We start from the raw sequence: 26,339 nt of genomic DNA, 5'->3' as shown, positions 1-26,339 counted from the left end.
TGTCCTTACATTGTGCCCCTGTTTCTAAAACATTCAAGTGCATGGGTGGGGGTAGGGGAGTAGTTTCAACGTTTAGGAAGCTCTGCTTTAATTTGCACCCTTATATAGAGTTATTGCTCTTATAATAGGTGTTTCAAGCTTGGTAGAATAGTTATGTACCCTGAACCTTCACACAGAATCTAATGGTACAATTTGTGTGATCATAGATGTTTATGTGGTCAGGCAGGTTTCTTAACCTATGTGTTAGCTATGCCAGAGTGTTTGGGAGAGTTTTACCATTAGCAGCTTTACCAGCGGAGACTGGACTGCACATTTCAGCAGTGAAAATTAGTAGCACAATCCTGATTCACTGTTAAAAGTGGCTTGCAGCCCAGTGTGAACTGCTGTATATAGAGTTTAAATAAGAGGTAAATGCTGCCTCTTTAGGCTCGATCTCTTGTCTAACTTACATATCCAACAAATGGCAGCAGTCAGGCCCTGGCTTTTCTCAGCTTCTACTTGCCACTGGCAAAGCACAATTGTAGTAAAGGGAGAGCTCACTAAAATATCCAAACCTTGAAATGCATTACTATAAGTAAATTGCAGAGACATTGCTGAACAGCAACCAAAGTAGCTGCAGGCCACTTAAAGAATAAATAAAAAAAAAATTTTAATCTCAAAAAATGCCCACATTAATAAACCTTTCCCTGCATTCAGTCTCGTGTCCGTTTTAAATCTAGTTACTGGTCTAGCGCGAAGCTCCATCTCCTTTTTTTTCCTGAGCTCTCCTTCTCTCTTTGACTGTGAATACGGTCAAAGAGGTACCTGCTGTGCATGTCTGGTTGATTTCCATTGGAACAGAGGCAGCAAGCACATTTTGCAGTTTGCAGGTGGGTTCAGGTTGAGCTCTTCCCGCCTATGACCTCACTCTGCAAGCTTTCGACACCAGCAGCCTCCATTTATTGATGTACGCTTGGCCTTTCCCCTTTTGTGACATCAGAGATGGGACTGGTTGAGCGCAGGTCTAAGAATGGAAGTGCCCCCGAGTTACAGTCAGGTGCGGGTTGGGAGTGGGCAGTTAGGGTTTTTTTTGACCATGACATAACTAGTTTAAAGTCTTTTTAGGGGATTTTAAAATAAGTCTTACTTTTCATTTAACTCCAGCATCCTCTATTAACCTTAAACCTTCCATTATGGAAAAAGGCATTCTCAAGTGGCAGCAGTCTTTTCACTGGTACTATAGTTCTTACAGTGTGCCCACCCAGAAGTGATAGGCACCTAAAGCCCCCAAACAAACACAGAAGGGTTAATTAAGTTAGAGGTAAATTCACCTGCCAGTGTGCTTTGCATGGATAGAACATACAGTACAGGCTCCAGATGGAATTAAACCTATGGTGTATGTAATTAATGCTGTTTTTTTTTTTTTTGTGCAAACATACAAAGACATAGAGACACGTTCATTTTACTTAACAGGATTATTAGGTGCTTTAGTCATTAGTATACCTATATTAGTATATAATATATTTTCTAGCTATTTTGAATCCATAATGACCTCAAAATACTTTTTTTTCCCCTAAAGCGCAAAGATGAACGGTTGGTAATGGAAAACAAGGAAGAAAGTACTAAGCTGAAAAACCAGATCTTTGACCTTTCACAGGTAAGCAGTGTCCCCTAGGAACTTACCAGAAATAATGATCTGCACAAATACACCAATTGATATACATTATTGCTATTACTGCTTGGCTTTTATAACGGCGGTCCCCAACTTTTTTTGGCCCAGGGACCGGTGTTAATGAAAAATTTTTTTTTGCAAGGGGTGGGGGGGGGGGGGGGTCGGGAGGGCTCGGTAGAGGGTCAGGAGGGGATTGGAAAGGGAGTTGGCCGGGGGGGGGGTCAGCGGCAACTGATTGTCCAATTCGGGCGTCTGCAGTCGAATTCGGTGCCGGAGTTAGTTGCGGGCTAGGCTTGGTGACCTAGTGCAGGACTGTTGGCGGTACTCTCTAACTCTGAGTTAGTAGAAGGGCACATGGTGCAGGACTGTTGGCGGTACTCTCTAACTCTGAGTTAGTAGAAGGGCACATGGTACATAACTGTTCAGTGAGGTTGCAATTGATCCTCCGCATTCAGCTCAGATTCAAAAGCAACAGATATGACCCATGTGGCCCCCCTCAAGTTTCTGATAGGTTACTGCCTGGTAACCAGTCAGTGTAAACCACGAGAGCTGAAAAGCAGGAAGTAGTGTTCTGGCTATTATGTTAGACATCGTCATTCCAGCCTTTATACATTTCATTTTTGCCTAACTAACTATATTAGAAACATTTTTTATTTTTCACAGCCTATCTATTTACACAGTTTTTATTTTTACACTGAACAATTCCTTTAAACCTACAGTATACACCACATAACAGAATTTTGCTTTTTTCCTATGTGTGATTTTTGCTCTACTTTTTTTGTAGCCAAACCATAGCACTGGAAAGTGAGCTTTGTCACATTGCTCATGTGGATTATTCTAGTCTATTCTAGTCTACACACTGGGCCTTTAAATAATAGAACGTTGATTTTGGGTGTAATATTTAACATTTAAAGACCCTCGCCCCTGTCCTTGTTATTGAGGGCAGATAATACATTGCATCCTTGAGATGGAACATTGCTAGTTGCTAGTGAAGCCTTGTTACATTTTACAAGCAGTAATCATGGTTACCACTCAAACTATATAGCAATGCTTTTTTTTATGTAACCATTTCTTGATTTTGTTGTTGTAACAATTCATTTAAGTGTAGAAACATTTTGTCTAGATTTTTAAACAATGTCTCCTGCTATTTACATGAGGGATTATGATTCCGATAATCACAAAGCTGTCAATGTAAAGAATGTCTTGATGAATTGGCACATCTGTCTTGCTTTATAAATATTTTCCTGAATGAAACAAACATGTTTTTAGAGAAAATGTAAAACTTCTGGGAATTCCTTTGGAACTGCCAGCAATCCCTTTGTGCATTTGAATGTCTCATGTTGAAATGTTAGGTGATGGGGCCCATCTCAGTTTCTTGTCCAGTAACATACTCTCTTTCTGCTTAAAAGGGTTGTTCACCTTTAAGTCTTTTGAGGGGTTATGTAATAAAAGGCACTGTTTGCCTAGGGGCAGTAACCCATAGCAACCAATCAGCAGGAAGAATTTACTAGTCACCTGTTTAAAAGCAATAATCTTTTTGGTTGCCATGGGTTACTGCTCCTGGGCAAACTAAAGGTGGCCATAGACACACAGATCCTATCGTACGAATCGAGGATTCGTACAATTTTCGGATCGTGTGTGGCGTGTGCCGACATCTTTCGTCTGGCGGAGATCGGTCGTTTGGTCGATCGGTCAGGTTTGATTTTGACCCAACCGATCCCGCCGGAGCCCATGGCACATCGTAATCGATCGTTCGGCCATACGGCAGAACAATCCGATTACCCCCGATATAGCCATGTTTGTTAATGGCATATCGGTGAAAGATCTACTCGTTTGGCGATGTGGCCAAACGAGCGGATCTTTGCATCTATGGCCACCTTTAGTGCCTTTTATTACATAAGGGGGCTAGTATGTTATAGAACAATCAATTAAAAGCAACGTTTCATTATTTTTTTTTTATAGTTTTTGAATGATTTGCCTTTTTCTTCTGACTTTTTCCAGCTTCAGAGTCACTGACCCCATCTAAAAAACAATTGCTCTGCAAGGCTACAGATTTATAGTTATTGCTACTCTTTATTTTGTCTCTTTCTATTCAATCCCTCTCCTATTCATATTCCAGTTTCTTATTCATATCAGTGCGTGGTTGCTAGGGGAATTTGGACCCTAGCAACCGGATTCCTGAAATTGCAAACTGGAGAGCAGCTAAATAACTCAAAAACCACAAATAATAAAAAATGAAAACCAATTACAATATCAGAATATCACTCTCTAGATCATACTAAAAGTTAACTCAAATGCCCTGTTCCACTGTAGTGCAGTGTTGTCAGCCTGGCAGTAGAATTTATAAGTGCAGTGGGGCATTATTTAATGTTTATTATCTTCTTATCGTTCTTTTCCCTCATTTGTGTATATTGTTAATGCCTTAAAGCCTTTGTAGTTTGGGGGAATGGAACCAAAGCTAACTTATTTCAGATGATCATCATCTGTTCTGCCTGTACTTTCAGGTGCAATAACTAAAGAAGGGTGGAGCCAAAAGGTGGAGCTAGATTAATCCACCTGCCCCTTTACTTGGCTCCCAGAGGCACTTGAGGAGCTGATATTAAACCGTTCAAAGAAAGCATGAAGTTAACTTTTCATGTCCAAACACTATAACAGTACATCTGGTCTAAAGCAGTTTGCTAGTGTAGACTATGGTAAGGCAAACAATACTGCTGTTTTAAATGAAAACTCTGCGTATACTATATTCTGTGGTATTTATAATGGATAGGGACACTTTTTTAATAACACCAAATGCTTTGTTGTGGAAGAGATGTTTCTGAGTAGTTATTCTCTTGTTTCAGGAGAATGAGCAGCTGAAGATGACCCTGCTGAGAGCACAAACCGACATCTCTTTGCTGCAGACAGAAGTGGACAGACTGAAGGACTACATGACTGATCAGCAGACGCACCATAACAGGTAAATGTGTGTGCATTGCTGCATTACTTATATATCTGCAAGCTCTACAGGGCAGGGACCTTAAAACCCACCAGACAGAATCTTATCACCCATATTTTACTAGGTACCTATATAAGCAGAGAAACCAACCTGGTTAGGGTGAGAAGACTATGGAGCCACAGGACGAGGAGCCTTCAAAAGCTATGCACACTGAGAGTATCAGAGCCTTTACTCTGTTTGCCCTAAAAGAAACCAAAGAGCCCTTCTGAAATCAGAAGATATTTACATGTCTCATGCTATACACTTAGCACTGCCTTAAAACCAAAAATTTAAACTCTTGCATAAGGAATTGTGTGTGGAGACATGCACATCACTCCTTCATGTCCTTGTAGCCAACTATGCATCCAAAAACTAAAACGTCCTAAAAAGAAGTTTAAGGCCTTGTACGCATAGGTTTACCCAATTATGTGGCATGTACAGACAGCAAAATAAACCTTGTGCATAATTTCATAAGATTCATATTTTGTAAAATTTACAATCTATGGCAGATAATTGATTCATGTTATTTATTTGGTTTCATTATTTTTCATGTTCCAAGGAAGGGGAAGGTATTAAATGGGCAGAAAATTATTTGACACTAAAGTTGGCCATAGAAGTGCAGATATACCTTCAATATCGGAGAACAATCGTTCGGTGCCACCTCCCGACCTGCCAGGGCACACGGGCAGATTCAGTGAGATTTAGTCACCTGGCGACTAATCGCCTCTTCTTCGGGGCGACAATCTCCCCGAACTGCCTTCCACCTGCTAAAATGAAAAATCGCCTGCAGAAATGCACTCATGGTGCTTCGATTTTCGATGTCGGGCCAGGGTTCTGTCTGATCGACTGAACGACCGATCGCCATGGCACGAAACATGTCGGGACACTCCACACATGGCCCAAAAATCATAGGAAACGAAGATTCGTATGATCACATCCATGCGTCTATGGCCATCTTAAGGGTGGGCTTATTTGAGAGAATTCAAACCTTTTATATATCAAATAAATAAAATCTTTTTTTTTTTCTGGTTGCGTTAAATCCAGGCTGTATCCAATCGGAGAATTAGAATGTTTACTGATAATAATATAATTTTTTTAAATTATTATTTTTCTATAAAATGTAGAGAGAAGGAACAGCTGAAGAGTATGGTAGAGGAAAGAAGAACATTTACAAACCAAATCCAGATACTAAAGTGAGTATAATGTCTCCAGGGAGTTTCTATGCCAAACTTTATATAATAAGTAAATGGCAAGAAAAGGGACAGTTATGGTGATGTTGGTGAACTAGGTTATATGAAAAAAAGAAACGTGTCATGGAAAGAAGTCTGTATAGCCCCTGGTTAGACTGGGGGTAGGGTTGCCATCTGGATGAATTTGACCAGCCAGTAAATCACCAGCTAGGGCCTGATCAGGTATTACAAATTTACTGGCAATGTATTTGCTGGTGAATATGAAATAGCCTATGAATTCCATCCTTCCTTGACCCTCTCCACTGCCCAATTATCCTTATAAGCAGAGGCCTGCATCTGCCACACTCATTTCCTCACCAGTCTATCCACCCGCCCATTTCCCTGCATATGCTGGCACTGCTCCATTCCAAGTGCCATCACTGCTCGCTGAAACTCATAGGCCAGTATTATGCAGGAAAAAGGTGGCAGCCCTAGCTGTGGGCCATACAAATTCCAAGTAGGGCCACATCTAGCCTGCAGATTCCAGTTGAGCAGCCTTGAATTAAAGGTTTAAATCTGTGGCTCCCAAACTGTGGGGCTGGCCCCTCTGCAGGGTAGATATTAGAGCAGGGGGCAAAGCCTGAAGGCCAATTCAAGTAAGAATTGGGGAGAACTGAAGGGTTGGTTAGGGGTTTGCTACCCTAGTTATTCTTGGCACTATGTCTGAATGACTGATATGCCTTTTCATGAGCTAAGGGAGTCCATAAGCAAAGAGTGGATCTTCAAGTGAGGCTTGAACGGAAAATGCTTGACAACCACTAGTTTAGATGTACAAGGGTACAGTTATGTTGTTTAAGAGTTGAACGTTTTAACAGATTAACAATTTTGCCAATTCTGCAGCCAATGCATTTACAGTTTAGCGCATAGGGGCCTGTTAAGCAAAAGCTGAAAGTGCACATTTATTTCTATTGAAAAAAAAAAAAAACTGGTTTTGTCATAATTATTTTTTCTTTCTTGACTCTCCAAATGTAACACCCTTCCCTTCTGCTTGAATTACCTAATTTGCTGTTTACAAAAAAATCTTGCAAAGACACTTAAGTGCAGCACAATTAGCAGGTAATGGAAAACTCACTACAGTTTGATTACGTGGTTGTTTTTCATGCATGTGTTCTGTAAATGTATATGCAGTGTATGTATTGAAATGAGAGTTAATTATATGTGTCCTACTTGCAGTGAAGCCAACAAATCTCTGTATGATAACAATGACAGCATGCGCTCCACTCTCTCAAATCTGGAAAATGAAAGGAAGCGGGTGAGTTTTTATCAATGATTTTAACAGTCAATGTTTTCTGTGAATATGGAGATTCTGTCTTGTACACTGTGTTGATATACTGAGCATACACAAATGTAATGTTGAAAAGCAGTCCAGGACTGGCTATCTGTAGGCTCTGGCTAATGCCAGAGGGGCTGCTGTAAAATGCCATACGGTCACTATTTAGTGGGCTGGTGGGGGGCTGTTTGGGCCTCTGTGTACTTCAACCTATTCTTAGTCCCTATGTTTTACCTGGTTTCTATACAATAATGCTTAAAAATAGTCATACTGGCTTGCATTAAAATGAATGTTCAAGAATTACAGTAAGGTGAGTGGGTCATGCTGATAATCTATTATTGATAAGGGAAGTCCATTTCATACCAGCAGGTCTAAGTTTTTGGAAACCTCTATGCTTTTCTTGGCATAGCATAATAATCTATTTTTGTCCCGGTTTATGGGAATAATGTCATCTAAAACCCCCAGGCTACAGTTGCGAAGATATTATTTGTGGGAGGCCCAACTTTTCATATAGTCTTCCCTCAACCTTGACCAATATGCAGCTCTGGTGGGCATATCACGTGAAAGAAGTCTGCATCCATAGAGATACAAAGAGGACATGTGTCAACAGACTTCGTTCTCATTGATCTGAATCTGATTGGGGAGATACTTTTGTATTGGATTAATCTGTCCCTCATGGAGATCAGGAAGTTATAGTAATTTTCTGTGGCTTTTGCCTAGTCTTTCTTTGGTCAAGGATCACATTGAAATTAAAACGTTTTTATGTTGTAGGCATAAATCAGACGGGAAGCAGGTATAGTAATGGAGGGTGGGATGTAGGCAAAGCAAATGTATGTTTGCAGGGTTGGGGTTTTTCCAAAGTTTAATCGGCCATGGAAATCTACGTATTTATAGGCCAGCGTTACAGGCCTGCCAGTGCAAGAACGTCCTCACTATAGATATACTGCATTTTCTTTTGTGGAAGTAAATGGTATTTTTCTTTTTGCAGCATTCCTCCCCCAGTCATCTCAGCGAGCCCTCTGTGATCACCTACAGTAGGTAAAGTATATACATATGTTCTACAGAAAGCCACATTTAAAGGGAATCAATGTAAAATAGCACAAAGTACTCTTCTGATCACTTTTTGCAATATACTTATTTTTTTATTCCTGTTCATTCTCATGACTTTTGCAGAGCCACCTCCTGATGCCTCCCTGCACTGTTCTCTACCTCCTCGTCAGCTGAATAAAACTAAACTGACAGTAAGAGAGAATACTATGCAGAAGAGGTCCAGAGAGGCTGCTTGAGTCAGTCATTAAATCTTTTGTAGAGAAATCATAAAATGAATTAACCTGAATTTTTAAGATTTATTTATCTACTGAGAGTCCCCAGTAGAGCAATTTAATTTCTTTTTTTAGCTTTAAATCTACATTAAAGAATGTATGCTCTTCTCTCACACAAACACATAAATAATAATCTATACAAAGTAGTGAATATTTTTATGCTTTGAGTAGAGGCAAGTTTTTATGTATAGCAAACAGATTTATTTATATTCAATTTTGAAATCTGACATGGGGCTAGACATATTGTCAATTTCCCAGCTGCCCCAAGTCATGTGACTTGTGCTCTGATAAACTTCAATCACTCTTTACTGCTGTACTGCAAGTTGGAGTGATATCACCCCCTCCCTTCCCCCCCAGTAGCCAAACAAAAGAACAATGGGAAGGTAACCAGATAGCAGCTCCCTAACACAAGATAACAACTGCCTGGTAGATCTAAGAACAGCACTCAATAGTAAAAACCCATGTCTCACTGAGACACATTCAGGTACATTGAGAAGGAAAAACAGCAGCCTGCCAGAAAGCATTTCTCTCCTAAAGTGCAGGCACAAGTCACATGACCAGGGGCAGCTGGGAAATTGACAAAATGTCTAGCCCCATGTCAGATCTCAAAATTGAAATTAAAAAAATCTGTTTGCTCTTTTGAGAAATGGATTTCAGTGGGGAATTCTGCTGGAGTAGCACTATTAACTGATGCGTTTTGAAAAAAACATGTTTTCGGATGACAGAATCCCTTTAAACAGACAGTCTGTGAGGATAATGTTACCACCTACAAAGGACAAGGGGCGAAGCTGTATAATAGGTGCAGATAGGGTTGCCACCTGGCTGGTATTTTACTGGCCTGGCCGGTAAAAATGATGCTTGATGCCAATGTTATTAACAGGAAAAAACTGCAAGAATATAGGAACGCTCAGGGCCGGCCTTAGGCCAATTGGGCCCCGCACCTCTGGGGGCCCCGCACTGCCCCTTTCCTTTCTATTTTGTGCCTGTATGCCCTTATTTTCCTAAATACTTGCTGTGTCAGTAGCCAGCAACACTTTGTCTAGGGGCCCCGCCAACATGCTCCCAATTGGGCCCCACATTTGATAGGACCAGCCCTGGGAACGCTGGTATTTTTTTCCAGAAAAGCAACCCTAGCTGCAGTGGTGAGAAAATGTTCTTTTTGCACAGGTGCTCAGGTTCACTGCCCAAGGTGACTGAGTTTAGGGAGAATTATGTAGCAGATGGTAAAGGGGCTGTTTACATTTTCCTGAACAAACTATAACTGGTTGGGCATTCTATATTTTTTGTATCAGAGTAGGAACATGCTCTGTTTTGTTTGTTATAGAAACCAGCGCTGATTTACTAACACACTGCACTGGTTAGTAAATCAGCCCTAATACGCCTTAAATACATAAAAAGATTACATTTTTAAGGGCAGGTACTCATGCAATTCCACATAGTCAGGTGTAGAATTAAAACTGCAAATGTATTGATGCATCAATATAATATGTTTCATATTCTAATGCACCTACACATAGGCTATTATTAGGCGCATTAGAAGAACGGAATGAGCGAGGGGTTATACCTGACCGATGTTTCAATAAATATTTAACTTTATGCCTGACTATATAGCATTTTAACAGTGCCTGCTTTTTCTTTTGTTCCTGGTTATCCCGGTTGCTGTTGGTCTGGGTCATATGAACCTGCACCTCATGTTTACTTTAGTGATCTATAGACTATCAAGACAGCATTATATTCTTCTCAATATACAGGAGTAACCAAGTTCTCATGTGCCTGGATAATTTTGTTTTTATTAAACTTTTGAAGCCACAAGTCTTTATTAAAGGGGATATAAGCCAAAAAAAGAACACTTCAGCAGCACTGAAAATAGTTTTCTTCGTGCCACCAACCAGTCCCTTTATTAAGCCCAGTATGCTGTGTAACAATAACTCTTAGGGTGGTGACACGCTAAGATTCCAGGGAGATTAGTCGACCAAAGACAAATCTCCTCTTCTTTGGGTGACTAATCTCCCTGAAAAGCCTTCCCGAAGGCTAGAATGTATATCGCCGATGGGATGGCACTCTGAGCGCTTCATTTTCTGAAGTCCACCAGCAGGAAGGTTGTTCGGGGAGATTAGTCGCCCGAAGAAGAGGAGATTTGTCACTGGGCGACTAATTTCCCCAGAATCTTATCATGTGTCACCGACCTTTAAAGTTATAGTAACACTAAAACCATGAAACTACTACATTAAAAGTCACCTATAGGTCATGTTGATCATTTTTTGCTGATAGGGCTGCTTTAGTAATTATTTCTTGAAGTTCCTAAACCTGACTGTTTTGCCAACCTGACTGTCCACCTCAGCTTGTCAGTTACAGTTTCTAATGCTAACGGACTCCTGCTGCACAAATGTGGCAGCCCCCTCATAGATGAGTATGGGGATCAGATAAGTAATAAGTAAAAAAATCAGGCAAATACTTTTATGGAAAAATTACAAATAACATGCAAAGACAATGTTATGATAGATGTACTGTAAAAAAGGTTTAATTTCAGGTGTCCGTATCTCTTTAAATAAATTAAGGGAAGGGATTAAGCACTTTAAGCTTTTTAATTGCGGCTAGACATTGTAACTAATCTCCCCGATTAGTTTTCCAAAGTAGCTCGAAGTTGCCTCACAAGGAAACTTCGGGCGACTTCAGAAAACGAAGCGATCCGAGTGCCACCCCGCCGGCAATTTACATTCTAGCCGGCGGGAGACCGTTCAGGAAGATTAGTCAAGAGGAGATTTGTTATTGGGCAACTAATCTCCCCGAATCTGAGCGTGTGTCTCTGTCCTAAAGCAACTGTTGGGAGATCCATATTAAAGCCAATCCCACAAATGACAAATGGCCACTTAAATGTAGACAGTGGATGAAATAGACATGAGTGCTTTGTCCCCTTGGTCCATTCACCACTCACACTATAGATTTTCCTTCAGTTTCACAGTAGATGATGATCCCTACAGAAAATTCTCCGATGTAGCCACTTGGGCGGACAGATGTATAGATAGTGGGGTATCCCTGCCACGCAGCGTGGGCTACAGTGATGTGGACAGTGAATTTGGAAGTGAGCACAGCAATAGCTCAGAGGAACGCTGGAATGGAAGCATCCATTATGCAAACTCAGATATTGAGGTAACTTTTTTTTTTTTTTCATGCCCGTCACTCAACAACTAATTATTGCAGCCCAAAATGATTTATACAGTTTCTTTAACATTATGTTTCTAGTCAGAAGTAGATGGAAAACTCAAATGGAGCCCGTCTCGCCCTTTAAGCCGCGCTGATTCTTCAGCTTCATCGAAGAGAAAGCTCCCTGCCTTTACACCCAGGGTGAGTAGAAGTGATCCTGTGTGTGCGCTCCAGCATCCCCGTAGAGATGCTTGTAGTATATAGAGTATATTCTGGGGTTTGAGAATAAATTAAGATTTTGATATTTAACTATTCTTCCCGTGGGTCTCCTGTACATTATAAATTGTGAGCATTTTTGTTTAGTATCTTGCTTGTAGGCATATTTTGTCTTTGTATAGGCTGTGTTCTGCAGCTGAACATAAGCTCTAGATTTCCTATTCGTAGCTGTGACATATTCTATGCACTGTTATTGAAATGTACATGAAACTTCTGGCCACAACATTAAAGGACAAAATCATTCTAAATCACCTGTGGGTAGCCATATGTAAGGCACCCTCCAGTGATTACAATTCCTAAACTTAAACACTGGGCTGGTGCTCCTCTTTGCTGAATACCACACTGACATTGGGGTATAACCCTGCCCCTGAAAGGCCTCAACAGCCCCTAGTGATTTACACTTTCCTTGTCCTTTAAAATAAATTTTTCAGATTATTCAGGCTCCTTATATAGTTGGTCGTTTTAAAGAAGGAAAGTCTGGTTGCACTTGGTGGTGCCAAAAGTTAGGCACCCCCAAGTGATTGTATTTACTTACCTGAAACCCCGGGCCGGTGCTCCTATCAGCAGAAAACTGCACCGGCCTAGGGTTACCCCAGCGAGCACCACGGAGCGATCCTCTTCCGTCTTCCTCTTTCTTCTCGCGGTTGCACATGAGCAGCAGAACGAAAAGCGGAACTTAGCCGGCTATTTCGGTCTACTGCGCATGCGATTGCCCGGGGAAATTTGAAGAAAGAAGACGCTGGAAGAAGATCTCTCCGTTGTGCTCACTAGAAAATCCCCGGGGGGATTTCGGGTAAGTAAATACAATCACTTGGGGGTTCCTAACATTTGGCATCCGCAAGTGCAAACAGACATTCCTTCTCCTTTAAAGGGTTAAAGGGCGATATGGGTGGCATGGCTAGAAGGCATCACTGAAGAACTGAGGAAGCTAAAAAAGTTTGAGTTTGGTGGTGCTGCAAGTGTTATGGATACCCCAATACAAGATAAACTGATAAGTTTCCAAAAGTGACCTGGGATCATAATTGGCATGCAGGTACCGTATATATATGCCTGTTTACTACTGATTTGATAACATTAGTGACACACTTTCAGTTCCTGTTCTATTCTAAAGGGCAAGTGTCATGTCAATTTCTGATTTATTTACTGCTTCCTGCATTGCCGGTTAGGCTGCCCGATGCAGAAAAGTTTGAGATTTCCCTTAGGGAAGATATTTGCCCCACAAGAATAAACAAGACCAGGGGAAAATGAGGTGTGGCAGGCAACTCCATCAACACTAGCAATTTAGTAACCAGCAAATCGTTTATTTTGTAGATGAAGGTTATGTTGCCTTTTCAGAGTACATTCCAGATACAGTTACTCACATTGTGATTCATGTCCTTGCAGAAACAGGGGGTGCCAGCAGAAGAGGTTTCACAGGCGTCCAGCCCAATATACAGACTTGTGCTTGCTGGTGACGCTGGTTCTGGGAAATCCAGTTTCCTTCTCAGACTGTGCCTGAACGAGTTCCGGGGAGACATTCCTACAACATTAGGTTGGGTGTACTTCTGTCTGTTTCCATCTGACTGACCCAGTTTCTAGTAATATTGATCAATATTCCCCTTTCCCTTGTTCTCTCTTGATCCAGCCTTATCCTTCCTTGTTTGTGTAATCTGTTGTTACTCAGCATTATGTCTTTATTGAGGTCATCTTCTGGCTTGTTATAAAGCTTCCATACATTTTTTTTTTTCATGTTTTAGTTACATATACCAATAAAATCATAAGGACTGCTGGTCTTAAAGGAGAACTAAACCCCTTTTCTAATAAAATACCCCTACCCTCTTTAGTCCCCCTCCCTGCTCCCCCCCCCCCGGATAGGAGTCAACACAAGTAAATACCCCTGAACTGGTAATTACCCATTGTTGCGGAGAGAGGGGCCATCTTCAGCCGCTTCAGTAATTTTTGGGTCTTTTTCCAACGCTTCGGTAATTTTCAGAACATTTAGCGGCTGAAGATGGCCTGCGCGAGGCTTGAGCTCCACTGCACTGACTCTGCAATAATGGGTAATTACTGGCTTAGGAGTATTTACTTGTGTTAACTCCTGTGTGGCGAGTACTATGGAGGGTAGGGGTTTTAATAAAAAGGGGGTTTAGTTCTCTTTTAAAAGACCAGTAACAACATAAAAAATACATTATTATACTACATAAAAAAACACCAACACATATTAAACTTTAAAATCACAAAGTCTTTATTTAGAAATAACTTACCGAAACTTCACTTGCGTCCCTCTTCAGAAAAGGCGATTTGGTGATCCATCGTGCGGCGCTCCATTTCTCCTCCCTGCCTTCCTTATAGGAGATAGCCAGGGAGGAGAAATGGAGTGCCGCATGATGGATCATCACCCTGACGCCTTTTCTGAAGAGAAGAGGAGCGCAAGCGTAGTTTCAGTAAGTTATTTCCAAATAAAGACTTTGCGATTTTAAAGTTTAATATCTGTTGGTGGTTCTTTTTTTTTTTTTCGTAGTATACTAACAATTTTTTTTTTTTTTTTAATGTTGATGTTACTGGTCCTTATGGTATACTGGCCAGTCTCACCAATATCTATGTATGTGAACATACAGTTTAAATGTCCAGCTCTCCATATCTGCTGCTCCCTTGCATGACATTCATCCATTTGGCTGATTGGCCAGGTACACTTCAGATTCATCTAGACTAGAGTATGGCTGCCGTAATTCAAAAATATAATATATGGTATCTGATATTATAGATTGCATATTGCCTAGTATGCCAAAACAAATGTATTACAGAGTAACATAATGTACATCCATCAAGTTCAACTTTACTATTATTAAAGGGTAAATTTAGCTGTTTGAAACTGTATATGTTGTGTAGGTTGTAGTATGGCAGATGGCAAAACCTTCCTATCCATATTAAATATATTCTTTGAAGCATGTAGGTTCGCTAAATGTTTTTTCAACGATAAATACAGTTTTTCTTTATCAACATATGCAAGAGAATGATGAAAACCTAATGCAAATGATTTTAAAAAGATTCATCATACTGTGGATTTCCCAGCCTCATGGGACCTTTGCCTGCCTGTTCTATTTGTCTTTCCACCTGACGTATCTCTAAATAACCATTGGCGATTTTTTTTTAGGAACTTGTTTAGGCTATTAAAAGGCAGCCACACGTTTTCTTTGCTTTCCCTTAGGTGTTGATTTCCAGATAAAGAAGCTCATGGTTGATGGAGACCACACGACATTACAGATCTGGGACACAGCTGGCCAGGAGAGGTGGGAACAGACCTTGCATGTGTTCTGCTCACTGCTTTGATAAGAAAATGTGGCTGAAAATAGCACTGATAGAGTCTTATAAATGATGGCCATGAACTACTTCTCTTGCCCAAGCACAGCTTACAGTGGTATACAAGAATGCACCTAGGGGAGTAAGACTTGCCCTTAGTGGTTACAATGTCCCACGAGCACACAGGGTGGTAACTTGGGATAGATCAGGTCCTAGAGACCTCCAATTTCTAGCTCATAAAATGCCAACATTCTGACGTGTCTGACCAGTGTGCCATACTGAAAATATTTGGGATCCTGTAGTCCGCCTGTGGTCCTCAGTACAACGTAATTTCAGTATATATTCACAGCCAGCCAGTGCAAGATTAGAACACCCCTGATTGATCCCTGATCTACTGTATATACCTATATTTAGAATTAGCTTAAAGCTAGGTTGGACAACCTGTGAACCCCCGGGTGTTATCAAACTACAACTCTAGTGCATAGTCGCAGGCTGCTAATCACTGTTTGACAGAGACAAACTAAATTCACCTTCCTGATACAGCCACTGGGTTTTCTTTGTTTTCCCTTTGTGCTTCTGGAAAGTCATACAGTCTCATTCTGTGTATTCTCCATAAGGTTCCGCAGTATTGCCAAGTCCTATTTCCGCAAGGCGCATGGCGTTCTGCTGATGTATGATGTTACCTCTGAGAGGAGCTTCCTTAACGTGCGACAGTGGATAGACGAGATCAAGGTAAGGTTCTGCAACTTATTGTTGGTCCAGTTAATAGAGTCACAAAAAATAGGTCAATATCAATATGGCAATATGGTTATAGCTCTATATGTAAGGTAACAAGGGATGCACCATATCCAAATTCGGATTTGGCTGAATCCTCATGTCTGGCCGAACTGAATCCTAATTTGTATATGCAAATACGGGACGGGAAAGGAAATCGCATAACTTTTTGTCACAAAACAAAGAAAAAATTGGGTTGTTTTTTTTACACTTTTTCCCTTCCTGACCCTAATTTGCATATGCAAATTAGAATCCAGATTCAGTTCAGTATTTGGTGGAATCTGTCTTGCTATCTATCCTTAAAGGTAACCATATCATTCATAATAACCTCAACTTTGTTGTATTGTCATAGCATTTAGGGTTTGACTTGGCTCCGTTGCGCCCATCAAACACGTAACTTCCAGGACCCATTCTTAATTAGATATAGACAGGTGTCATATAGAGCCAGGGTCGCACTGGGGGGCCCACCGGGGCTGCTGTCCCAGGCCCCCCCTCTGGCCTTCCTTGCTGAGCCTGCGCACCGGATCGTCGAACCACGCTGTGACGCGTGTGTGCACATGCGCGCACTCACGAAATATATTTCATGGAAGGAAGAAGCTTACGAATTTCAGATCTGGGCCCACCAGGTTTTGGCAGGCTAGTCCTATGGCTTGGATACCTAGTCATGACAGTGATATATAGATATATATTTATAATTATAATGCCTTTGGCGTCCGCACACGCTATACTCGAGTGTTCCACTTCCGGGTGCTGTGTCAATGTTGAGTAGTAGAAGAGTTATTTAACTTAGATGATACATATTAGAAGCATCAATTTTTCGGTCCATGGTCTGGGACCTTTGTCAAGATGTCAATGAGGTAGTGCATCTTGACAAAGGTCCCAGACCATGGACCGAAACGTTGATGTTTCTAATATGTATCATCTATGTATCATGTAAGTTAAATAAAAGTTACATTTTTTTTTTTCATGGTGTCTGACTGTGTCTACTATTCTCCTTACAGAACACATCTGACAAACCCATTCCCATGATGCTAATTGGCAACAAAACGGACATAAGGACAGAAATGAATGGCATTCAGACATCAATGGGGGAAAAGTTGGCCATGGTAGGTACAGAATCCAGTCATGTGATCTGTAGGTATTTTACCAGACGTGACTTTGTCCAGCGCCTTATTCAGAACTCCTTTATTGTAGGCTTACAGCGCCCTCTTCTGTGAGACCAGTGCAAAAGACGGTACCAATGTAGTAGAAGCTGTTCTGCACCTTGCTAGGTAAGCACAACATGCAGAGTTCTGCTCTGGTCTGATTCACTGACAATTCCTGCTCTGAGGGGTAAGAAAAAGAGCCCTGATAAACTATAAATTGGTACTTTGTGTTACTAAAGTTAAACAGCTTGCTGCAGTTATCATGTATACACTACATGTTAGAGTCCTGCATAGGTTGGGTACTTGCGGAATACCCGTAAAGTGGTCAGGTTTCAGGCAAAAAGTTCCAGATTCCCTGGCTGTGAGGGCAGTCCGTGGGTAACCTGGCTGGGTACCCAACATAGGTGTGAACTTGAGCCTTCCCACCCTCCCCAGTAGTTGTGGTAGTTTTTTCAATTTCTGTGTGGGTTCACCACTGGAGTGACGTCACTTCCGGTTTTGAATGTCCTTGGGTCGGAAAATATGTTGGCCTATTGCGGGTTTGGTCAGGTAGCAGATCAGTGGGGGAAAGTTGTGGGTCTGGGTTGCGGGAATGGGTCTGTACAGGTATAAGAAAATGGAATCACATAGGACACATCTATCGGTTTATCTGGATCATTCTATAGCTTTAGAATATTAATTTGCTACTTAATGTTTCCATTGCAGAGAAGTGAAGAAATGTACAGACTTGGAAGTAGAAAACAAGGAGCCAGTGACGTTACTCGGTATTCAGGACAAGAAGTCCAATTGCTGCAAGATGTAACCTCATCTATAAACTGAGACATATTGGCTTGAAGTCAATGCTTTTAATATGAAGGATTGCTATACGTCTGCACCAGAATTTACTGTAAAGATTGTACTTTTGAGAAAAGAAATTTGAAGATCGACATTGACAGCCTTGGGCTAAATCAAGAGAAATGGTTGCACAGGAGCACAAAGCGTTTAGGCGACTTACAAAAGTGCACTTTGTTTTTCCTTCTTCTGATTGGATCTTTCGCTTCACTGCCTGCCATTAAACGTAAATTCCACAGAACTTGAATATTTTGAGAAGCTACAAAAGATCTTTTAGAATTATGTAAAGTATATATATATATATATATATTTTTTTTTTTTTTAGTACTTAAGGTTTTGCCCTGCTAGAATGGATGGCAAAACGTACTGGATTTCACTCCTCTATGAGGCATTTAATATACCTAATCGTATATAAGTATTTACTGGGGGTTACATGCCCCACCAGGATGTTTACTTTGAATGTATGTCTGCACATTTTAATGAACTGTCTAAAAAAAGGGGGGGGGGGGGAGACTGTAATAGAAATTGTACAATGCAACTGTACTGCATTACAGGGAATTTTTTAAAACTGTTAATAAATATTTTATTTGTTTAAAAATACTTATTGTATGAAGAGCCTAAAGATAATTATTTTGTCACTAATCAGTGGCATAACTATAGCGGAAGCATCCCCTGCATTTGTGGGGGGCAGAACTGCTTTCTCTATACAGGGGCCCCCACGGGTGGGTTCACAGTGATTTTATATGTCCTGCAAAGTTACTCCACTGCAGGGCTGCCATCAGGGGGCCCAGAGGCTAAGTGTTATGGGGGGCCCGGCCGTGCTGTGCTTAATAGATAAGCCAGGCCTCCCTTGAGTCGCCGAAGTTGATGCAGGAGCGGAAGCTGTCAAATTCTGATGGCGGCCCTGCTCCACTGTCACTGGTGGTATCCATTTATAGCCTATCTTATACACAGGGGGTAGTTTCACCTTTAGGGCAGAGACACATGCTGCTATTTCGGGAGATTAGTCACTCAGCGACAAATCGATGCCTCTTCGGGCGACTAATCTCCCTGAACTGCCTTCTCATTGACTAGATTGGATGAAAACACACAACATCATTAGCGCAATTTGGCTAATCCACAGGTTTCCCACATTATGCAGAAACATTGGTCCATGTGTGGCAAGTTAATCAGTTCAGGAAATGTTTTATCAGCTGGCCCACTGCATGGGAAAAGCTCTGGACAGCACTCACATAGGTTGTGCAGCAAGTTTTACACTAACAGCTCCACCTGCTGGTCAGTTTTCCAGGTGTGATCCATTTGAAAGAATGTGGGAGAAGAGAGAGAACTATTAATAACAGCGTGAAATTAGAGCTCCCCACAGAAAAACGGTTGGTCTTTGCTGTTCATTCCAATGGAATTTTTAGAATTGCATTTATCAAACCGTGAACTCTAAAGCTGGCCATAGACGTGCAGATATTGCCTTCATGTCGGACGAATGATCGTTCTGTGCCATCTTCTGACCTGCCACTAACCATTCAGATCAAATAAAATAGTAAAAGCAGCAAAGGGAACAAATCAGACTATATCCTGTCCGTGACAGCAATCCCTTGGATATCGTCAGATCGGCAATACATGCAGAGTTAGCTGACAAATCTTCCAACTTGTCTGATCGAACAAGCTCTAGTACAAAAAATGTTGAGACTCCATACACGGTCCAAATTGAGGATTCGTACCATTATATCTGCACATCTATGGCCAGCTTAACTTTCGACCATTGATAAATATTCTTCTAAAACTCCCATAAGAATGACTAGAAAGTGGCTATGTTTTTTGTGGCGAGCTCTGCCACAATCTGCCCCCATGTAATTCTTGCTGCATTCTGCCTCACAGGAATCTAGATCAAATGTTTAAAAGCATATCTGGTCCATGTCATAGCTCTTAGTTCTAACATTAACGCTGGCATTTGCAGAGCTCCAGTGTATTAGCCTGTGGTAAGTAGCTGCGTGGCAGTGCTGGTAAAGTTAGCTACCAAAGCCAGATAGCCCTATGCTGAGCAACCTAGTCTCCTGTTTACCCCCACCAAAATCAGCAGACTTAAGGATGAAAACCCTACTAGTAGTAGCTACCTGTCACAACTACAAAAGTAGACAATGCTGAGGGTGGTGGTAGATGTGCAGATTTGGGGGGGGGGGGAAGATTAGCCGCTCAGTGACAAATCTCCTCTTCAGGCAAATAATCTCCCCAAAAATGCTTTCCCCCCAGCAAGAATCTGAATCGCCGGCGGGACAGCATATGGATTGTTTTGGTTTTCTGAAGTTGCCTCACGAAGAAACTTTGGCCGACTTTGGGAAAACAAAGCAATCTGTATGCCATCCCACCGGGATAAACATTCTTGCAAGCGGGAAGGCTTTTTGGGGAGATTAGTCACCCAAAGAAGTGAGATTTGTCGCTGGGTAACTATTCTCCCCCGAATCTGCATGTTTGCCACCACCCCTTAAGCACAATGTACAATTGGCAGATAAAATGAAGAAAAAAATGCTGGTGGCTGGAAACAGAATTATATACTCCTTAAACTGGCCATAGATGCAAAGATCCGATCGTACGAATCATCGTACGATCGGACTTTCCCATCTCCTGACCCGCCACTAACCATTCAGATCAAAGTCTTACCAGTCAGATCAAATAAAGTACAAAAGAACAGATCAGCAATGTTCTGCCCCTGACAGCAATCGTACGATATCTATGTCCAATCAAAGCTAGTGACAGTCTCCCACTGAAAATCGTACGATCGGCAATACCCGCAGAGATATTATCGGCTGCCAACAGAAATTTTCTAACCTGTTCCGATCAACCAAAGGACCGATCTCCGCCGGAGGAAAAATGTCGGGACTCTCCAAACACGGTCCGAAAATCGTACCAATCCTTGATTCGTACGATCAGATCTTTGCGTCTATGGCCAGCTTAACTGCTATTAAAAATTGTAAAAAAATAAAATACAAAAAAATAAAAAAAGAGAAAAATTCATCCACACCACACAAAAAGCAACACAGTTTTAGCACTTCCAACAGTGAAAGGTGAAAGCTAAACCGACTGATCCTCCAGTGTCTAGGTTGTACTCCTAATGGGTTAAAAGTGGGGATGCACCGAAACCACGATTCGTGCCTGGCTGAACCGAATTCTAAATTGCATATGCAAATATGGGGCAGAAAGGGAAACCCGTGCAGCTTTTTGTCACAAAACAAGGAAGTTTAAAAAAAAAAAAAAAAAAAAAAAACCAACTGTTTCCACTTTCCCCTTTTTCTCCTTCTGGTGCCTAACTTGCATATGCCAAATCTTTCATATTATTTGGCCGCATCCCAAATAGTGGATTCTGTGCATCTCTAGTTAAAAGCCTCATTTACGCATTTTGCTGTTTGTTAAAGTGACAGTGACGTGTCTAATCCTACAGCCATGCCAACATAGTGAACGTGTTGTTTTACAGAATTTACATTTTTCCTTTGTATTTTCCGTAAAACCGAGGAGAAATTGTTGGAGCACTGAATTATAAAAGCATCATCAAAATCAGCAAAAGACAAAATTAAAAATACATTCACAACTCACAGAAAAAAATTCTTTATTAAATATTCAACTGGGTCACCGTGAATACAAAAAGGTCATTTGAGTTGAAGGAAGGGACATGATCTGTTTGTACTCCCTCAAAACATGTATTTTCCAGAGCAGACTTAAGCAATGCTAAACCAGCATGCAGTTAGAGAGCCATCAGTGGGGAATAGATGAAAATAAAGAGAATCATATGGAGAATTTATAGTATGTACAAGAGGCAATAAAGGAGCTATGCTACAAGCCTGTGACAAATAAAAAGGCTGAACACAGTACATAGCAGTGAGAGCACTGTGGTTTGGTGAAAGGGTCAGGTTAATGTCCTTATCCAGCACTGGATCATGTTATAAAATGTCTGTCATCTTCTGCCGTAACTTGTAGCATTCCACATTGGCTATTTTGGGTCATCTTTTTTTTGCGTGGCCTTTTTCTGCTTTTCCTGCATTATTTGAGCATCTCTACAGAAACAGAAATGTGCAGTCAGTTTGGAAGCACAAAAAATAAAGAGCACTCAACTGCAGGACACTTTTTTTTAATGAAAATGCTTTGCAGACACTATTAAAGGAAAACTATACCCCCAAAATGAATACTTGAGCAACACAATGAGTGGCACACACCTACATTACATCTACTAAGCCTTATTTACCCTTTCAGTGCTGCAATGCCCTTTTGGTTTACATGGAAACATGCTGCATGAAGATCAAAGAGCCAGCCAGACACATAGAATCTATGGATGCGGCACAATGGTCTTTTTACTCAGGTGCTATCAATTCTACAAGTTATGGTACTTAAAGGGTTAAACATTTGTTGGTTTTTGTCATTTTTAAAGGGATTCTTTTTTTTTTGTAAACAGTTAAAGCTTCTTCGTGATATTTTAATTACTTTAACAGTTTCCCTGCATTGGTAAAAGTTATGTGTTATGTTTAGAAAGAATACGAATATATAGTGTTTATATAAACTATGTATGTATGCCATTCAAGCTGAAACAGAAGAAAAGGCACAGGCTACTTAGCAGATAACAGAAGTTCTGTAATAGAATACAATGGTATTGTAGAGAGGGCGTCGGTTATCGGCTGTGTATGCTTGTTGTAGCATTTTCGGGCCAACCTCTGCTCCGTGTTCCTGTACGTAAGTGGAAGTGCCATGTTTTATAGATGATGTGGTATGTTTTGGATCATGAGCTGTTCCACACCTTCTCCATACTTTTTTCTTATCATCATTCTGGTAGACGTTGGTCTTGGTTTCATCTGTCCAAAGAATGTTTTTCCAGAACTGTGCTGGCTGTTTTATGTGTTGTTGTTGTTTTTTTTTTTTTAGCAAAGTCCAATGTAGCCTTTCTATTCTTGATGCTTATGAGCGGCTTGTACCTTGCAGTGTAAATAATGGCAAATTGACTTCTGGGAACAATAAATCCAGATCATAAATACAATATACAGTGAGGGGCAGAAATGATGGCACCCAAAACACAGTAAATACAGTGGGAGACAGAGGGTAGCGGCACCACAAATAAAATGAACTGCAGTGAGAAGCAACGGGAACTTTAGCCCCAACGCGTAGGGGCTGCAACATGGCAGAAGCTTCGTACATTCAGGGCCCGGGTAAGGAGCTGCCTGGCAGTTTACCAGTGGATATGTGCAACAGCTTTTAGGCAGAACGTTAAAATAAGTACCTTTGCTTCCGTGCAGCAGCAGACAAGCCATCATCTTGTTTCTTTTGTTTATCCTGACTTTTCTTCATATTCTTTTGTCGGGCAAGCTCACGTTGGTTTCCACCTGCACAAGAATTATTGTTCAGTTCCAATACACAGGGAAAAATCACTTGTCTAATCATAATCACCTACCTCTTAAATTGGCATCTATACTGATCACCTTATACTTGCTCAGTAGGAAAAATGTTTATACGTTGTGCATGGCCAAGTCTAGTCTAACTGAGGGGAGACTGGAAAAGCAAGGTAAGATGGCAGCGATGTGATAGAAACTTTCCAGAGCCTGTGCTGTTATTTCCCAAAAAGTGCATTGGCCTAGGAAACAAACTCAAGTGAAATTGAGTTTCCATGTCCTGCAAAGACTTAGGGGCAAACTTATTAAAATATGAGTTTAGAGCTTCATACCTCAAGTTCTATTAATTTCTATGGGATTTTTAGCTCTAACTTTCACCTATTGATAAATATGCTTCTAAATATCCCATAGGAATGATTAGAACTTGGGTGAGTATTTATTTAGGTGAAGCAACACCTTAAGCAAATCTTTCATGGAGAAGGGCCTGGGGCTCCTTGAATATAATAAAGCAAGGAGGCAATACCAGTCAGCAGCAAGAAGGACCAGCAATGTATTGCTTGTATCACAAGGGGCATAGACCTGCAGGAGGAGAGAGAGTCCAAAAACAGTGACTAATCTGATAAAGGGAATGATATGTCTCAGTTATAAAACAGTTGGCCAAGTTGGGATTGTTTTTCAATGCAGAAGAAGCACTTTAATAGGGATTTACAATAAATGGTAACATATCTCCCCATTCCCCTTGGCATGAGCTCAATCAGCTGGAGTTATGCAGAAAAGGTGTGCAAACACTATCTTAACTCCTATAGCTAAATATTTTGTTTTATACCAAACATACCAGATTCCAAAGTCTGAAAGGAAAACATGATAGTCTGTTTCTGTACACAGGCACAAGAACGTGCAGGCGAGTGCGTGTAGGGGCAGGCGAGTGCGTGTAGGGGCAGGCGAGTGCGTGTAGGGGCAGGCGAGTGCGTGTAGGGGCAGGCGAGTGCGTGTAGGGGCAGGCGAGTGCGTGTAGGGGCAGGCGAGTGCGTGTAGGGGCAGGCGAGTGCGTGTAGGGGCAGGCGAGTGCGTGTAGGGGCAGGCGAGTGCGTGTAGGGGCAGGCGAGTGCGTGTAGGGGCAGGCGAGTGCGTGTAGGGGCAGGCGAGTGCGTGTAGGGGCAGGCGAGTGCGTGTAGGGGCAGGCGAGTGCGTGTAGGGGCAGGCGAGTGCGTGTAGGGGCAGGCGAGTGCGTGTAGGGGCAGGCGAGTGCGTGTAGGGGCAGGCGAGTGCGTGTAGGGGCAGGCGAGTGCGTGTAGGGGCAGGCGAGTGCGTGTAGGGGCAGGCGAGTGCGTGTAGGGGCAGGCGAGTGCGTGTAGGGGCAGGCGAGTGCGTGTAGGGGCAGGCGAGTGCGTGTAGGGGCAGGCGAGTGCGTGTAGGGGCAGGCGAGTGCGTGTAGGGGCAGGCGAGTGCGTGTAGGGGCAGGCGAGTGCGTGTAGGGGCAGGCGAGTGCGTGTAGGGGCAGGCGAGTGCGTGTAGGGGCAGGCGAGTGCGTGTAGGGGCAGGCGAGTGCGTGTAGGGGCAGGCGAGTGCGTGTAGTGCAGGCGAGTGCGTGTAGTGCAGGCGAGTGCGTGTAGTGCAGGCGAGTGCGTGTAGTGCAGGCGAGTGCGTGTAGTGCAGGCGAGTGCGTGTAGTGCAGGCGAGTGCGTGTAGTACAGGTGAGTGCGTGCAGGGGCAGGCTAATGGATGTAGTACAGGTGAGTGGATGTAGGTACAGGGTTAGCCCCAGGGCATATAAAGATAACGGGCTATGGGCGAGTGTCTGTGGGGCAGGGAGTGTCTGTATAAAGCAGCTCTCACACATTATCCCTGCAGCAGCAGCACTGTATAAATACACAGCAATCACAGGCTGAGAGAACAGCCCTGCTTTCTCAACATTCTCTCCACACTCCCAGGCCCTGATTAACGTGGCACACAAGGCCGCAGTCTCTAACATGACCCCCAGCCCTCGAGTCAGCAAGAAACTACTGAGATTTACTGCAGAAGCTGCGCAGTCCTATATTCCCAAACGCTAATATTCTCGGGGATACTCACGAGTCATCTCTCCGGTGTCCCCTAACCGAGTCGCCTGTCTAGTTCCAACTTCCTACTCCTCCTCCGTGTTTCACACTCAGTCGCGTTCAGCTATTGGCTAATCCCAGTCACGAGGAATCAATGTTTTGTCTAGAGCACCTGAGCTGTAGAGCTTCCCTACCATTCCGCCCATCTCGGCGTCCTAACCAATGGATGGTCATGGGGGAGTGTCTGCAGCGTGTGAACTGGTGGGTGCCAGGGTTACATTAGTGCAGGGATCCCCAACCTTTTGAACCCGTGAGCAACATTCAGAAGTAAAAGGAGTTGGAGAGCAACACTAGCATAAAAAATGTTCTTGGGGTGCCAAATAAATGCTGTGATTGGCCATTTAGTAGCCCCTATGTGGATTGTCAACCTACATTGAGACTCTGTTTGGCAGTACACCTGGTTTTTATACAACCAAAACTTGCCTCCAAGCCTGGAATTCAAAAATAATCACCTGCTTTGAGGCCACTGGGAGCAACATCCAAGGGATTGGAGAGCAACATGTTGCTCATGAGCTACTGGTTGGGGATCACTGCATTAGTGTAATTGCCTCATGAGGAAACTTCCGGCGACTTCGGAAAACCAATCGCCTCGTGTGATTAGCGCCTGCGGGCGCAGAGTGAGGGAAATTGTTTGTGGATACGCCCAGTATGGCCTTTCCCTAAAATGTGAAGCAGGCAGGGTTGCCATGTTGGTGGTTTTCCAGCCAAATTGGGCTACTAACTTAAAGCACAGGCGGGTTTTGAAACTACAAAACTAGCCAAGGTGTGGATTTTGGCTACTTTGTACTTTCGAAACTAGCCACAGTTTTTTCTTGCCCTAATGTACCAAGCCTAAGTCTCCCCGTGCATGTTGGGTAATGTAATATTTGTTTAACAATTTCACTACTGCCAAGTTTAATGTAAGACTACAATACCCAGCATGCAATAGGACTGACTTGTGTAGAAGTCAGGAGTTAACAGATTTTGGGCTCTGTGCCCCAGTCTCCCA

The 26,339-nt window shown here is 42.2% G+C and overlaps 2 protein-coding genes across 3 annotated transcripts in view; one reads left to right on the top strand and one right to left on the bottom strand.

The window, feature by feature from the left end:
- LOC108711436 (ras and EF-hand domain-containing protein) overlaps positions 1–18,495 on the top strand; it is a 39,281-nt gene extending 20,786 nt beyond the window's left edge. For both annotated transcript variants that reach the window (XM_018253167.2, XM_018253166.2), the window contains exons 5-17: positions 1,559–1,636; positions 4,492–4,607; positions 5,750–5,818; positions 7,028–7,106; positions 8,113–8,162; positions 11,401–11,596; positions 11,690–11,791; positions 13,250–13,397; positions 15,054–15,135; positions 15,763–15,877; positions 16,921–17,025; positions 17,114–17,190; positions 17,770–18,495. In XM_018253167.2, the coding sequence (XP_018108656.1) occupies positions 1,559–1,636; positions 4,492–4,607; positions 5,750–5,818; positions 7,028–7,106; positions 8,113–8,162; positions 11,401–11,596; positions 11,690–11,791; positions 13,250–13,397; positions 15,054–15,135; positions 15,763–15,877; positions 16,921–17,025; positions 17,114–17,190; positions 17,770–17,866 (1,314 nt within the window). In that variant the 3' untranslated portion in view covers positions 17,867–18,495. The remainder of the gene's footprint in view (positions 1–1,558; positions 1,637–4,491; positions 4,608–5,749; positions 5,819–7,027; positions 7,107–8,112; positions 8,163–11,400; positions 11,597–11,689; positions 11,792–13,249; positions 13,398–15,053; positions 15,136–15,762; positions 15,878–16,920; positions 17,026–17,113; positions 17,191–17,769) is intronic.
- A 2,978-nt stretch (positions 18,496–21,473) lies between these two features.
- On the bottom strand, positions 21,474–25,476 carry serf2.L (small EDRK-rich factor 2 L homeolog). Its single transcript, XM_018253165.2, has 3 exons — positions 25,326–25,476; positions 23,147–23,249; positions 21,474–21,935 (listed from the first exon to the last, which is right to left on the bottom strand). Exons 1-3 carry the CDS (start codon positions 25,330–25,332, stop codon positions 21,872–21,874), a joined length of 174 nt encoding a protein of 57 aa, XP_018108654.1. The 5' UTR covers positions 25,333–25,476; the 3' UTR covers positions 21,474–21,871.
- Between the last annotated feature and the right edge of the window lie 863 nt (positions 25,477–26,339).

The sequence above is a fragment of the Xenopus laevis genome, chromosome 3L, assembly GCF_017654675.1.
Source record: "Xenopus laevis strain J_2021 chromosome 3L, Xenopus_laevis_v10.1, whole genome shotgun sequence".
Taxonomy (NCBI): domain Eukaryota; kingdom Metazoa; phylum Chordata; class Amphibia; order Anura; family Pipidae; genus Xenopus; species Xenopus laevis.
This window is presented reverse-complemented; position numbering and strand designations above follow the sequence as displayed.

Bases quoted from the DNA above. Each gene is read 5' to 3' on its own strand.
- serf2.L (XM_018253165.2), bottom strand. The intron at 21,936-23,146 runs GTACTTATTTTA...CTGTTTCTGTAG, and splicing joins GCTGCTGCACGGAAGCAAAG to AGATGCTCAAATAATGCAGG.